General features: G+C 54.2%; 1 protein-coding gene across 5 annotated transcripts in view; it reads right to left on the bottom strand.

Moving 5' to 3' along the window:
- Positions 1-16,650, bottom strand: part of LOC144734693 (estrogen-related receptor gamma-like) — a 101,702-nt gene that overhangs the window by 47,032 nt on the left and 38,020 nt on the right. Inside the window, exon 1 of one of the 5 annotated variants that reach the window (XM_078617000.1) lies at positions 8,762-8,928. The exons of the other annotated variants lie outside the window; for them this stretch is intronic. Coding sequence (XP_078473126.1) covers positions 8,762-8,808 — 47 coding nt within the window. The 5' untranslated portion in view covers positions 8,809-8,928. Of the gene's footprint in view, positions 1-8,761; positions 8,929-16,650 lie in introns of those variants that run through there. 5 annotated transcript variants of the gene reach the window in all.

Genomic DNA, 16,650 nt, shown 5'->3' with positions numbered 1-16,650 from the left:
TTGCCGGGCAGTCTGAAAAGACGCCGGTGCGCTTGCAAAGTTGGAAGCCGTGTGCAGATTACCCGCACCCCGTAGGCACGGGGAGTATCGTGGTGGCGGAGGCGCGCGACGGTTCAGAGGCATATCAGCTGGTTCAGTTTGTGAGTCTGCGCGATCGATTGAGATCACAAAAATTACAATGACTTATTTAGCCAGGAAAGCCTCGCCGAGTCTCGGGACCATTGTTATAGGGCAAGCGGTGCTCCCGCAGTGATATTTGGCCAGTTCCTTCAATGAGCTTTGGCTTCCCCGTGGGAGGGAAACAGCAGCGTCTGTGCCATACGGAGAGGGCGGTTTAAAAAACCGCAAAGCTCCGCACGGATAGATTGTGTATTCCTGCCGCCTGCCGTGTGAATCGACGCATCCAAGAATGTCCGACGGCGACCCATGGGAGAAGGGGGGGACCTTGTCCGGCGCCGATCACGAGCCCCTTGCAAACGGGAACCAAGGGGCAACACTTTTTCCATTCACATTCCTCGCGTGCGCGCCAAAGCGTACGTTGCGCGTTGTGCGGAAAGTGTTCCCCGAATGGAGGGAGCGCGTCGTAGACGAACACCCGTCGCGGTTCAAAACGCCGCCACGCGTTGAGAGAGGCCCCGCCGTCGCTTGATGGGAATCGTGTACGTTGTGTTTAGCACGAGGCTTCGGGCAATTTGGAAATGTAAGCTGACCCTGCCCTACGAGTGGAACCAATCAACCTGCAGGTCATATATTTTTTTCATGGGCGGGCGGGGGGGGGGGGGCGGTTAAATATTTTTTGCTCGCCAATTATATTTCTGGCAATTTTCAGCTTTCAAATCCTTCAAGAACATCGATAGTATTTGTAACACTCGGGCGCAATGCATGAGTTTATTCAATCATAGGTATCCATTTGTTGTTTGAATATATTTACACCTCCTGTGTTTATGCCAGAGAGGGTATAAATCCCTATTGTTTTTATCATTCAATATCTTCATACTGGAAAAATGGTCCCATAGATGGGTTCGATTCCTGCTTACGGCCAACACCAGTGACGATTATCAAAACTGGTCCTGGGCCTCCCCTAAGTCGACTGCCTAAAATGAGTACCTTGTGCGGTGTGTAAACATCGCCAACTAGGGAGACAAAGGCGGCCGGGCGTGGTGTTGGCCACCCACCCCCTCGTGCCGTGCCGGCCTTCATAGGTGCTACTCGCTAACAGCACGTGCCAAGCCTGTTAAGGCTACACAAGGGGATCTTTGTCTTTGTATATACTCGACGCTACGACGCTACACAACGATTTCAAACTATCATACGAAAAGTGTAATCATTATCACGCCATTTACAAACACGTGAAATAAAACAAACGAAATCGCAAATTCAAATCGTTCAAGGAGGCGGCGTCGAGGGGATTTAGGTAACTTGCAGCGCTCCCTCGACTTCCGTGCCTGCGGATTGAACTGGCGATCTGCAGATTGGGCTGCGAAAGTCCAGCAACGCTGAGCGTTACCGGACCGGCTAAAAAAATAAAAAAGTTTGACAAAAGGAGTTTCGTTGTTGATCGAACAAAACGTTCATAGAATTAGAGAGGCCCGCTCAAGAAGATCGTCGGTTTATTCGGTATTCACGTTTCTTCTTTCAAGAGGCCGGTGGCATGTGGGGGGGGGGGGGGCTGTGGCGGAATGTGGTGGTCGTGGGGGCTGGTGGAGTGCGAGATCAGACCGCGTGGCCACTCGGGGCCCGGCGTCACCGCGCTGTCCGGGGACCCGGCACTTAACGGGCAAAGCGAGTCGGCCGCCACGGGGCTTTGAAGAGGACACCGCCACTTATCGGTCCGGCCCGGCCGCCCCCCCGCCGGGGAGGCAACCCGATACCGGGGCCATTAACCGCGCGCAACACGACGGCTCCTCTCCTCCGCCGCGTGTCGGCCTAAAACGGGGGCAGTGACACCGTCGGCAGCCCGCGGTTCTAAAATCGCCGCGCCTCCGCCTGCCTCGCACTTCCCTAACCGCTACCCGCCTCTCACGACCCCCCCAAACCTTCCTGCGTCGCTGTGTTCCCCCCTTTCACTCCACTGGCGTTTGGCGGCGCTTACTGCCAGCTGTTCGTAGCCGTCGCCGGGGCTGCCGACAGAGGCGGGACAGGTGTCGGTGTTGCCGGGCGGGCGGGCACGTGCTCTCACTTTCACTTAACTCGTCGGTCGGGCGAGCGGGCGAGCTCTGACCTCGCGAGGTCGGTCGCAACTGCGGCGGCGTCGCTCACGCGGGGCCCCAGGCACGGTCGCAGCTGTGCACGCAGCAAGTTAACAAACATTCCTGGCCGGCCGATCGCCATCTTCCCGCGTGTCCGATCGGACATCGATTCGAACGGTGGATTTAAAATCGCCTTCCGCGTTGAAGGTTCGTGTTGCCGACGGAAGTGTTCGTGACGACGGCCCATCGTTGGATGAGTTTTTCGAAAAGAATTGCTTAACACCGATTTGTAGAAATAAAACATTTTCAGCGATCGATTTTTTTTTTTCAAGAAAATCGGTGCAAAACCACACGAAAAAATGTGTGCTCGTGTAAAAAGAAAAAAACACGATGCAAAAACAATAACATTTAGCGCCATCACAACGGTGAACTTCGTAAAAGAAAATTACTATAAAGTGCATTACATTTCCAAGCGTACAATAACGTGTTAAATGATAAATGACAGCCCCGTGTCAATCCACTGCCGACTGGATGAAGGCCCCCCCCCCCCCCATGCTGTATCGGTCACAGGGCGTTTGTTTTACCTGACCTCACCAATGCTGGTCATCGGTGCGAGCCTGTGATGTGTTGGTTTCAGGACCATTATGATTCTATCGTTTTCCATCAGATATCAAATCAGGTCACCCGGGTTAATAGGCGCAGTGTCCTAATCACTGCGCCTCCACTCCCCCCCCCCCTCAAAACCACACGGTACCTGGAAGCGAACAGCCCCGGGGGTCGTGCACAACCCGTTTGGAAAACGCGCTGAGAAGCAGCAGCAGTAGCAGCAGCACCACCACCACCAGCAGCACCACCACCACCAGCAGTAGCAGCAGCACCACCAGCAGCACCACCAGCAGCACCACCACCAGCAACAGCGGTAGCGGCAGCTTTAACGGCAGCGCGTTTCCCCTCGCGCGCACAAGTAGATTTATCGCAGCGATAAATCATTTACCACAATTTTAATTTAGATAACGTGTAAATAGCTAAAGCGTCTGAAGAAGACGCCGCCACCGCCGCCGTACAGGGGGGGCAAGCCGATAAACGCGACCGGCACGTGTACGCACGCTGCAGGCCCATTTGTCTTTCCGCTGCTCCGTGGAGGGCCTGTTCACGACGCGACGGGGGCGGTCGGAACAGGCTTTTACGCGACCATACTTCGCCACGCCGGTCAACGCGAGAAATAATTAGAACAATAGACGGAGCGGATTCCGAACGTCGCAAAATCACGAACGCCCGGCTCCGGATCCAAGCGCCGCGGCAGTTTCAGAGCGTACCTCGTTACCGAACCATCACCGCTCCGTTCACACGCCTAGCCCGTGGCAGCGAGCTTGCACCCCTCCCCAGGTAGCAATCTTTAAAAGCCAGAGACGTTCTTGGCTCGCAGCCTGGAAAAACGCGTGGCGCCAAGGCTCCCTGCGTGCAAGGTCTCAGATCTTAACCACAGCCGTGCGAAGGAACCCATCGATGTCAGGGCGCCACGGTGGCTGGGAGATGTTAACTACCTCGCCTGGTATACAGGAGGTAGTGGGGGTTCGATCCCGACACCGACGCCTGCCGTCTTTTTTAGAGCGCGCATGTCCTCCCCGTGGGGTCGCGTGGGTTTCTTCTCCGGGTCCTCCGGTTTTTCCGTGTCCACGTTTAGGATCAACATCACGCGTTTAAGGGTGTTTGGCTGCTGTCGAGTTCCACGTGATGATAAGCCACAATGTTGAGCTGTCATTTGCTTCTGAGAGCTACACAGCTCAGTGGGTAGGCCTTACTCCTGGTGCAATAAAATAAAAAGTGAACAGCTTGTGTTTCGTTTAAACAGCGGCGAGTGCGAGCCCTGGGAGGGTTGACCACACCGCCCCCCCCCCCTTGCGAGCCGACTTGCAGGGGGAGGGCGGAGACCGGGGGAGCGAGGGGTCAGCGGTTCAAGTGCCGTCCCCGCCGTGGGGAAGATTCTGCCAAAAGCGCAGTCAGACAACAAGCTGCGGCGTAGATCGCCCTGAAAAACCATTCGTTAACTCCGTGACAACGTCATGAGCCCCAATCACAGAGCAGCGAGCGGCGTCGCTTCAGCGTAGGGTTTGTCGCGAGTCGTGCCGTACGCAGCTGCCGCGATGATGATGCTCGTTCGGGTTTGTAGCGAACCACGAACGCGTCGGGGAGGTTGTCACGGTGACGATAACAACGCAGGCCTCCCCCCCCCCCTCTAGCTGTCACAGGGGTTCGTCGCCCGAAGTGGAGATGCCCCCTCGCAGCCAGGCCACTCCGTAGCGCGGGCCACAAGCCAGCACATAACATTTAGCGCTAGGAGGGGGCGATGGACAGGGGGGGGGGGGGTAACACAGAGTGACACCAGCAGGACGGATTCTAATCCCGCAAAACTCCCATTAGCCGGGTTGGCTACGGACGGTGCGCGAAAGAGGTTCAACATACGCACAAACATACGTGCATACGGGCGCAGTGCGATTCTGATGTAATCACGGTGAAATTCTAATCCGATTAGCGCGGTTGGTTATATACGGTGCTAAAGAAGTTCAACATACATACGAGCGCAGTCCGATTCTAACACCAGTGCAGTGCACCCCCGATTGGTGCGGTCGGCTACGTCCGGTGTGCGAAAGAAGCCACACACATTCGTACAATAAATTAGCCAAAAGCCAACCATGCTCGCCTTTTCCCGGTTACAACCGCCACGGCCGCCTTTACCTCCGCAAGCGCCCACAGCGCGCTCTCAAGATTAGGTCCGCCCGTTAAGCGGCGACGATTTATTTTAAGTGGCGGACTTCACCGTGGCGTTTAATCGCCGACCACTTTTAGAGGAACACCATCTGGGAGCGGAACGCCCGCACGGACCCGAGCGATGGGCAACGGCAGGTCGCGTTAAGTTATTCGACGGAACAAAAACCCCGGAGCGCGCTCTCTCGCGAGGGCGCTGACGAGCTGGATGAATGGAGGGATGATGCCCACGCGGCGATGCGAGGCTCGTAAAGTGGGGCGGCCCGTGCGAAAGCTGTCTGCGGCCGTACAACCCGGTTGTTTCAGTTCAAGCTGCCCTGGATTCATCGCCGTCGTCATAATCATCGATCAGGCATGGTCAATCCGCTGTTGGATGAAGGCCTATCAGAACGACTGGACACCTGCAAAAAAAAGCGTCGGACGGAGTCCTCCACTACAAATAAAGATTCCGATTCTGAACTGCCCCCGCCGCCACCTCTGCCACCCCCTTATGAGCCTTTGAGGCTGCACAAAGGCAATAGACCCCCTGCAACTCAAATCCGCCCCCACCCCCCCCCCCAATGCCACCGCTTGCCAAAGGTCTAAGCCGTAGCCACCGCCGCCACTGCCCCGGCGGGTCAACTCGCACGCAGGGGATATTTTGGAGGCATTTAACGGCGCGCAGATCCATCGACTGGGATTGCCTCCCGTGGCCCCGGGTTGCGCGCGCCACGCGAAAAATCGACTGTCGGCGATTTACGGTAATTATACGGTCACGCGGGCCATTTAGGCTCACGGAGCGGAACAAATAGTATGACCGGGAACGGACGGAGGAACAATACAAACGAGGGACGGCGTGAACGTGCCGACCCTTGGATCACAAAACACACCATACACGGGCGGGAGACAAACAACGATAAATCGGACGCACACAAAAAAAGACAACAAAGAACATCTGACAAAAGTTCGGTCATCTCGGTAGTCATCCTACTCGCCACCCTTCCACGTCTCCAACAACCGCCCTCCTCCGGTCCCCTGCCGCCACCGTCACCGCCACCTCTTTCTCGTCGTAGCGACAGCCACGACCGACCGACCGAATGAACGCGGCGCAAACACGACCGCCGGCAAAAGGGAAAATGCTCGCAGAGCTATAAAGTGGAATTACGCCGCTCTGCCTCGCTGGCCATATGCGCAATGAGATCACAAGAAGATTGCCGGCGACCACGCCGCTGGCGCGGAATTGTGGCGACAGGAGGAAGAAGGGCACACCACGGGCTCCGTCCGTCCTATCGCGGCCGTCTTGTGTTTAGCCGGGGGGGGTGGTCCACGGCCGGCCGTTGCCAGGAGGGGGTGGGGGAGTGGGAGGCCCGGCCGGGTGCCAACGAAGGGGTGAGCGGCAAATGAGGCGAGAGAAGCGGCACGGCGGCCGGAGGGAAACCGCGGCGGGGAGAGACATCGACGACTCGGCAGTTGGCGAGGCGATTCGGAGCGACTCGCGCCGACGCGACACGGGCAGGGCCTCTTTCGCACTTTTTTTTTTTAACGTTAACTCCGACTCCGAAATTAACAGTTCGGTCGAACGGCCATCGGCGGGCGGGTGGGGATCGATTGATCGGAGCGCAGCTGTAGCGCCGCAGCGGTGCGCGGCGGCGAGGCGGGCCCGTCAACGTCGTTGGCTCGCGGATTTGAATTCAATAAACGCCGCTGGAGTGGGTGTCGGACGCGAGAATCAAGGAAACGCTCTGTTGTTGTGATTGCAGCGCAGTGGCGAGGCTGCAGTAGAAAGTGGTAGAAAACAATATTCATCAATGACACTGCTCCGCGAAGCATTTCTTTTTTTTTTATACAAGTTCGTTTTGCAAGAACTCTAAGGATGCTCACGCACAGAGACAAAGATCCACCACCCCCTATAGCCTTAACAAACTGTTGGGGCAAGTGCTGTTAGCGAGTAGTCCCTATGAAGGCCGGCATGGCACACGAGGGGGTGGGTGGCCAGCACGACGCCCGGCCGCCTTTGTCTCCCCCACGGCGATGACTTTACACACCGCATCAGGTACTCATTTTAGGCTTAGTCGACCTAGAGGAGGCCCAGGACCGGTGCAGATAATCGTCACCGCTGTTGGCCGGTGAGCAGGAATCGAACTCGGCTTGCCGGGTTTGTAGCGCAGCGCAGAAAACGCACAAACACGTGGGGGTGTTGAAAGTGTCGCGGCACTTGCAACACACCACCCCACATACACACGTCACTAAACGATGCGAATGCCCTCATTCCGATCTGCATGAGAAGCCCACAAAACTCTGCCACTGCAACACCGTTAGTGGGCGACGTTTCGGGCGACGGCCCTTCTTCACAGCCCGTAGAGGCGCCAGGAGGGGGTAGGTAGCGCGTTCTTGACGCACGCGTTCAGTTCTTCGTTGTTGTTGTTTGTTTGTGCAGCATCACTGCCGACGCAGCGAATTCAGGTCATCCTCGCAGCAGCAACAGCAGCGGCTTTTTGCTCACGATCAAACAAAAAGACGGTCACCACTGCATCACGCGGCGCGTTCAGATGTGCTTCTGCGGCCGTCTGAAACGCCCTTCCTTCCGATATTAGGGAGCCACTGGGATCGATGCACCGTGCAATGTAAAATGAAAACTAATTTCTTTAGAACTGTCTTTTGCATTTAGTTTCTAGTCCTTCCACTGCACCTCCGTTTGGCTACGTACGGCGCGAAAGAAGTTCAACTATGCATACTGAAGAATTCGTGCCAAAGAAAAAACGGACGTCAGTTATCCCGAAAACGAAATTCCGTGCGCGATGCGAACGAACCGTAACGGTGACGGCGTGAGAAGGGCACACTGCGTCACAGAACGGACGTAACTGCGTTACAACTCTCTCCGCATCGCGTTCCGCGCTCCCGAACGGCGATTCGCTCGTCGTTAAACATTAACGCCGGCACGGAAGCAGAGAAGACCCGGGTGTTAGACACATTAAAACCGCAACTTTTTATTTCACCAGGTTAGAGGCTTCACCGAGCTACGTAGCTCGACGCAGTTGCTCATCGTCGTCGTGCAGGAAATTTCTCGCAGCCAAATACTCTCAAGCAGCAAAAGGATTACAGGGACACAGGGACCAGCAAAGGGATACAAAGGCGTCGGAGGAAGAGGGAGACAGGAGTGACCGATGTAGAAGGGCAGTCGGGTTCTGAAAGGCAAGAATCTACGGTACACACACACACACAAAGAGCCAACCCTCCCCGTATGTGCTGTAACAGACTGACGGGGCAAGTGCTGTTAGCGAGCACCGATTAAGGCCGGCACGGAACAACGGTGGGGGTTGCATGGCCTGCACCACGCCCGGCCGCCTTTGTCTCACTCGTAGGGATGTTTACGCACGTGCGGTGCCGTGAGAGTCACTCAAACTCGGGTCGCCCGGTTTGCAGCGCAGCGCGCTCACCGCTACTACACCACTTTCCCCGTACACACAAACGCGCGCACGCACACGGATAAGCGGTGTCACATGCCGATGGAGGGATGGCAGAAGTGGCAGGGGTAGAGAGGGGTATGGTTGGCGCACCGTTGCGCTGCCAGCCCGCCCGCCAGTGGCTTGCCGCAGTTTCTTCCCGCACGTTAACATTTTTAAAACACATTTTTTTTTTTTTCAATTGTCCACGCACCGGCGTTTTCCGGGGTAAGGGGGACAAGCGATGTGGATCAAGACGACGGACGTTCCGTAAGAGGTGAACAACGAGGAGGAGAGAGGGCACAGAGAGGATGAGGTGACGACAGATGACGAGGGGGGCGACCAAAGACAGGAGGAGGGTCGCGACCCACGGCGGCGACCTACTGGTTGTTGTAACAGCTGAGGATCGGCTCCACGAAGCACAACTCCATCTCGGCACGAGGGGCGGGGGGGGGGGTCCCGCAGGCCAACGGCAGACGGATGGCGCTCTCGCACGCGGGCTGGCGGGCTGGCGGGCTGGTGGGCTGGCAGGCGGTCGGTCGCTGCACAGCGAGGCCTTAAGGACGGCTGAACGAGGCCTGAAGGGCGTCAGTGTCCGTGCGTGTCGCCGCACATTCCCAGCTGGCGTGCGCGCGCACTCTCGCGTCCACCCCCCCCTCCACCGCTTTCGCCCGCGTCCCCTCTCTCTCGCACTCTCTGCGTCTATTTCTTGCTGCCTGGCACCTCTCTCTCCACTCCCCCCCCCAATCGACTCTCTCTCTCTCTCCTCCTGAGGCTCCAGCGCCGCCGCTTCATATAGAGCGCCCTCATTGCGCATGCAACCAGGAAGTGGGGGTCTCATTCGTCGCCTGCCCCTGGGGTGCAGCGGGGGCGGCGCCTGATAGTCACACAGGTGTTGGTGTAGGCAGTGCCACGGCCCCCCACACCCCCTCCCTCCACCCCCCCCGCGTCTCTCCACCCCCAACTCACCCCTCCAGCAATGCCCCCCACCCCCCTGGCCTCGAACCCCACGCAGCAAGCCACTTTCCACCACCGCCTCTCCTCCCACCTTCCGCGGCTCATCACTCATTCCCAAACGCCACCGCTGCCAGCGATCAACCGAGGCCGCTGCGAATGCCGCCAACGCTTCGAGCCGAGCCGTGCCGTTGCTACCGGTGGAGGTCTCTTCCCCCCCCCCCCCCCCGCATGCTCCGTCGGCCGTGGTGGAGTTTTGCGTTTGACCGCGTGCGGAAGGTCGACGCGAAACCGCCGCGGTGGACGAGGCGCTTAGGAAAATCGCGCTCCGCCGACGATGTTCGCCGTGGCCAGGAGAATCGGGACGTGAAATCCGACCTCGGTTCGAATGCAAATGAAGTCGTCGCACGCCGCACACACCTGCTGCTTGTTACACACGTCCCGCGTGACACACAAAGACGGCGAAGCCCCGTATAGCCTTAACGGACTGTTGGGGCTAGACCGGCACAGGACACGATGGGGTGGGTGGCCGGCACCACGCCTGTCCACCTTTGTCTCCCGAGTGGCGATGTTTGCACACTGCACCAGTTACTCATGTGAGGCCGAGTCGACCTAGGTGTGGCCCAGAACTGTTGCAGATAATCACTGCTTTTGGCCGTGAGCAGCAATCGAAACCAGGTCACGCAGCGCGCTAACCACTGCGCCACCGCTCCCCACAGACACACAGACACGCACCTACCGTACTATACGACGCAATGCTCACTTCTGCTTTAAAACGCATGGCGGCAAAGGAGAACAAAATGTGTGCTGCACTCCTGTCCAGATAAATACGGTCGTCCCGAGCAAGTGTGGCTGCACACACCACACAGCGCAGAGCTGATCCGTCAACTACCAAAGCGGCGTCAACAACAACAAACAACCGCCACTCGGCACCAAGCGGCGGCGACGTCACCACGGCGCTTGCGCCAGGCTAGGTGCGCCGATGCAGCGTGACACGGGAAGCGGAACAGAGTCTCCTGTGACCGCGTGCGTTGCCTCGGCTACGACCGCAAGGACCGTTTCTTTTACCTCTTTGCAGAGCTGCAGAGCTGCAGGGCACAGGAACCTGAAGGCACGAAAATGCAAAACGGTCAGAACCAGTCACTGCTCAAGATTGAATAGATCTGCTCGTTTGTGTTTGCTTTCAATTGCGCTTTCGCGGCCGTCTGGAACGCTCTTCCGATATTAGGAAGCCGCTCGTTTGGCGAGAACTGCTATACTCTTAGGTTTTTTCGGTAAAGTCACGTAAGTAAAAAATAAAATAAAAAATTACTAAAAGTAATAATAGAAATAAAATAAATCGCTTGATAGAGCAAATCTAGCTGTGACGGTCCCACCTGATGACGGAGACTTGTGTTGCCTCCGAAACATCGTGATTTAATTTAGTTGTTTTCTTTTTTAACCTACGTGACTTTACCGAAATAACCTAAGAGTATGAATCCTTGCAGTCACGAACGCTTCAAATCGAGAACTGCTATCTATGTGTTAGTTTGTTGACCCCCCCCCCGACGCACTTCCGATTAGCGCGGTCGGCTACGTACGGCGCGCGAAAGAAGTTCACTACACACACGTAGATCAAGAGTTAATAGGCTTCCTGATATGAGCACGGTTATTATGAAGGGCTCAGGATAAGATGGGAGGAGATTTTAAAGTGCAGCAGTGCGTGGGAAGAGACAGGAGTGTTTGGGACCTCAAGTGGAATATTTTTAGCGACATTAGTTGATGACGATGTTGATTATGTTATTTATGAATGTCATTATTACGCTTATTTAACCAGGAAAAGCTCTTTTTCAAGAGGGTCCTGCCAGGTTTTTTTTTGCAGAATGGGTAGAGGGCGATGTTTCTGCTGTGTGTGTGTGTAATCCCAATTGGAGTTATTTGCTTGTTATTTCTCGACACCGTGATTATTTGGCCAATGCCCGTGACATCGTACGTGCAGGGAGGAAACAGGAGAGCTGAGCAAACCCACACAAGCACAGGGGGAGAAACACACAAACCCCACACGGTAAAGGCGCTCAAGGTCGGGCAATCGAACCTAGGCCCTTTGGTGCTGCGAGGAAGGAGCGTTACTACTGGGCAACCCAGCCGCTCGAATGAAAGCCGTGACAGATGAAGAGCGTCACGCGTTTCTTGAACCGAGCGTGGTTTTACGGGCTCAGGATAGGGGACAATGGGAGGGGAGAGGCGGGGAGAGGTACCATATTCACCTGCAGCGTGGCGAGCGGGTGGGCGAGCGAGTGTGGTTGTGAGTTGCGGTGTGTGGCGGTGGTTAGACACGGCGTGGATGGGGTGAAACAGTCGGTCTGGTAGCCCGACTCCCCCTACATGGGTGGAGGATTCATGATAATGTTTGTTGGGTTTGGGTCACGTCAATGTAAAATGTGTCGTGCACCCACCTCCACACCAATAAGGGTTGGTCACGTGGAACAAAACGTGCAAACTCGTGGGGTGGAGGCGGGTGGGTACGACACTTTACATTTATTTGATCGTGAATCATGTTTGGTCGCGAGAGCTCTGCGCGTGAAATGGGTGCCAGAATAACAATGAGGGAAGTCCGCAGGACCAGTGTAACCACGGTTCGAGCGAGAGAAGAGGAGCCCCGACTAGCCGACGAGCGAGCGACGGGGGCTAATCTCCGACTCGCTCGTGGTTGGCTACGTACGGGTGCGCGAAAGGCGTTCAACGTGTACATCGGCGAGCGCCGGCGCCAACATGGAATCGCCCCGAGAAAACGCGACGCGTTCTTCTCACCGGACGGGCGAGGGGGACCGGTGCCCACGGGAGGAACAGGGGCGCACGAGCGTGGCCAACAACGCCCATTGTGCGCAGCGCCACTGACCGTAGATTATTAAACACGACGGTGAAAGGTGCGGCCCTGCAAATTGCTTGATCGCGCGCCACTGCTGCCAGAAGTTCCCCCAGCCACTAGAGGCCGCTATATTCGCAATGATAAAATACTGTATTAAAGGAAAAAGCTGAGCTGCGACGATTCAGTGAATGGGAGGGGGGTCTTTGGCCGTATACTCGGGGAGGGGAGTCTCAGCGTAGACAGAGTTTTTTTTTAAATCGACTTCAAATCCTTTAAGAATTTTATATCAAAGATCAGGTGACACCAACGAGATCTACTTAATAACAAAGTCTGAGCACTTGAAACAATGGTGTAATCAGCCCGCCGCGTCGACGGGCCTCAAATAGAAATCGACTGCGCATCCGATATCGCGTGGAAACCAGGATCGCGGGTCAATGGCGATGGCCCGTTACATCACTGTTAAAGCCGCCTCCACTCCCGCCGGAGGGCTCGAACACGGGCAGACTCGCTCACTCACTCGATCGCTTGCTGGCCGACTCTCTTACCTCGCTCACTTCAGCACCGCCGACTCACTCACCGTCTCCCTCCCTCTCTCGATCCCGCGTTCACTCTCGCCGACTGGCCCACTCAAATCGGCCGTTCACTCGCTCGCATACTCACTCCGTCACTCGCTCGTTCACTCACCCGATCACTCGTTCACTCACCCCATCACTCGTTCACTCACCCCATCGCTCGTTCATTCACCCGATCATTCGTTCACTCACCGAATGTGCGTGCACACTCCCAACACATGCCAACACAAATATAATGAATCACTTTAAACTGCAAATTAATATTATGCAGTCTTCACACGCTCGTTCGTAAAAGCAATTTGATAATTGAAAATCGCACACGGAAGCAGTCAAAACAACGAATAAAATACTTGCACGACATTTAATTATTGAGAAAAACAACGGAGTAACATGTTAAATTGGAAGGGTTCCCTGCATCCCAAAACTGAATGGGGAGGAATTTGAAACCCATTTGAATTCACACTTATAATTACTGTCATCTACGATCACATTTCACCACTCCCCCGTATGTATATATATGCGAACGATGAAATAAAAGTCTGACAAACTCGCGCAATTTCGCACGGCCAATGACGAGCGAAGCTTTTTTTGCCGCGCAAAAACGAGACACCGCCACCGCCACACGCTATTTTAAGGCTTTTGCTCGAAAAACCACATCGGCACCACGAGCCACCTTGTTTTTGTCAGAGCTGGTTACAACAGTCGTTCGAGACTCTGCTGCTGCCGCTGCTGTGATGGTGGATGAGCCAAACACCTGACAGCACTCTTTGGGCCAACCTGCACCACACTTCCGGCGAAGGTAAATAAAGTCGCAATCTCACACGTGGGTCGGCTTTCGCAAACCAATATCATTCATGGTGAAGATTTGATTTTCTTCTCTTTGGGTTAGATCGCGTAAGTATGGATGTGTTGCCAACTCGCCAATTCTGGCGACAAAGAAAAATCGCCCCGTGATGCTGGATGTACTCGGATTGTAAATGTTGTGGATTTGCTCTCCAACACACCGGTGTGCTGTACTCGTAACGAATTGGCACGTTCTGTTTACGTGACAAACCTTACTAATTGGCTGATCGGGTGGTGGCGGGTTTAATGACACATTGATATTTACGCGATCTAAACCAAAAAACTTTTATCATGATTCGTCCACCCATGTTGGGGAGTCGGGCTACCAGAGTGACTGTTTCACCCCATCCACACCACGTCTGACCACCGCCACACTGCAGCTCACAACCACACACTCACCAGAGTACAGGTCAATACGCATCTCATTATAATTATTAAAATGAATATTGGTTGCGAAAGTCGACCTGTTAAGAAGATACAAACTGTGAGTGTTTTCAGGTTCAAGTTAATAAAAATAAAATAAAATCGACTCTCTTTATTTTATTAATTTGAACCTATCTACATGACTTACCGAAAGACCCAAAGAATTAATTCCTGCAGTCACGAAAGCTTTAAGTCAAGAAATATTAACCTGCACGTGACAAATTCCGTCCAATCACAGGACGCGCTGCGATCACGACGCAACCGTAAAAAAAGAAAAACCCAAAGCGTGAATTCGCAGCACCACGCAACGATGCCGGCGGGCGGCTACCGCGAGTGAAATTATTCCAAATCGGAAGCCTGGCACACGTTGCTCAAGGTCACACACACTTCGTCGCACACTTTTGAACGGTAAAACAAGCCGAGTTATTTCCCCTCGCTCATCAGTGAGAGCGTTTTCTAAACGAAGCGGCTCAACAAAATCGCTGCCAAAACTCGGTCGCGACGAGTTTCTCGAGACACCCGGTGAGAGCAAGCTGGAACGCTTGTGCACCTCGTGACGGTTTCACAGTGCCGGCGGGTCGTATAGTGGAAGGGTGACGCGACAACAAAAAAAACATTTGGACGTTACGCTACGGCAATTTCACTGGAGCAGTTACACCTGACGACGGAGGCTTGTGTTGCTTCCGAAACGTCGTGAGTTAACTTATTTAAAAAAAAATTACCTACGTGACTTTACCGAAAAAGAACAGAGTATGAATCCTTGCAGTTACGAAAACTTCAAATCTAGAAAAGATCGTGGCGGTTGGCCTTAACCCCGGAAATTACGAGATAGAATTTGTCTGCAAAAACCGGGTTCTTACAGCAGTGGTTACATTTCAGAATCACACAGGGTAGAGGGGGTTGGGCTGAAGTTGGAATAACACTCGCCACTGCCAAAAGTTAGGGGCACGTGATATTTGTTTCTGAACAGCCCTGTTCATAACCTATTACCCTATTTATATTTTACAAGGCAAGGCCCACGGAACTACATATCTTTTTTTCAGAAGCGATCTGGCCAAAAACGAAAGGAGGCTTATCAAGAGCAAATTTACAGCAGTCAAACACTCAACGCATGTCTTTAACTGGGGGGAAAAAAAAAACAACGGAGGACCCGGAGAAATATCCACGCGACCACAGGGGGAGAGAGACAAGCAAACTCCAAATAAACAGCAGGCGCCAGGCTCTGGATCAAACCCACGACCTCTTGTATACCAGGTGAGGTAGTTAACATCTCCTAGCCGCCGCAGCGCTCCCGATGAGTGGAACGAGGTGCTGCACAAAACGGTGGTGTCCACATTGTGCCCAGGGTGATTTTTCTAGTCAAAGTCACTTTTTCACTTTGGGTTGACCTTTGCCCAAGGTCAGAGCTCGGAAGGAAATATTTGAACAACAATTTTTTTTCGAATGACTACCATTTCTAAACTCAACAGGCCCCAAAACCCCCCTTTCTCAACCCCCCCCCTCCCCAAGGTGAATTTTCACGGCAAAATCTGAGAACGTGGGGCAACGGGTTCCGGTTGGGCTGGCACGGAAGACATTTCATGTCTATATTTTTGGCTTTTCAAAAGAAATCTCTCGGCTATCCTGAGGAGGCGAGAGTTGACTGCGAGTCTTAAAAGCAAGTTCCTAGTCTTTGTATTTAAAAGAGTGTCAGTTAAAATATATATATATCATATATAGAGAGACAGCCACAGGAAATATCACTATCTGACAGCATGTAGAGACAGGCCGGTGCACACATGTACATTTCTAGGATATAATGTTGACATCAAACGCTCAGAAACGTCCGTCTGCTGTATAGAAATCTGTCCAAAGACGTTGCCAAAACGTGCATGCATGCAGTGATTCACTCGCCCAAGTGATCCGATTCGATGTTGATGTTTGTTCCAGCGGTAAATCCTCCCTCTAATTTGCACCGTCTTGTTTGCATTGCTGCGCTGTCTATTTTTTATCTCGTTTCTACAGCCGAGCGCCCTTCGTTAGCATAAACGTAACAGTTGAGCCATCTTCAAGCGTGCGCCGCATGCACGAGTCCTAATTAATCCATTCTCCCTCGAGACGGAGTCAGCGAACGTCCTGGGAACACGTGGGCCATTCGACTTCAAGCAACGAATCGACGCATCGTTACACGTTCGGCGATTCGGCAGCTTGACAGAGAGAAGCGTTGGCGATGCTTACTGCCGCCGCTTTTCTGCGTTGGGCAGTGGTGCACAAGCACCTGTGGGCAAGAACTCGACGCGCTCGTCAACCACAACACCTTGTGTGTGTGTGGCCCTACAAAGGAAAAACCGTAAGTGGTGACGCTTCAGGCAATGTCCCTTCTTCATAGCGCATGAATGAAGGAGGGCGAATGCCCGAACCGTCGCCTTTTATTTTTATATTTTTTTCCTTTTAAGGCCCCACACACACACACGGTGTTACATTATCGACGAACGCGTCGAGTTTTTTTTCGTTACAAGTACAAATATTGAGCTTCGCCCATTTCCCGCGGGAAGTTAACACGAGACGGAGGAGCGAGCGCGCGGTGCAGTGACGTGACGACACACAAGAGGGAGCACCCCGAGACCCGGCAACCACCACGAGGCCGCCCGCCA

This window comes from Lampetra planeri, chromosome 52 (assembly GCF_965212315.1).
Source record: "Lampetra planeri chromosome 52, kcLamPlan1.2.h2, whole genome shotgun sequence".
NCBI classification, from domain to species: Eukaryota; Metazoa; Chordata; class Hyperoartia; order Petromyzontiformes; family Petromyzontidae; genus Lampetra; species Lampetra planeri.
This window is presented reverse-complemented; position numbering and strand designations above follow the sequence as displayed.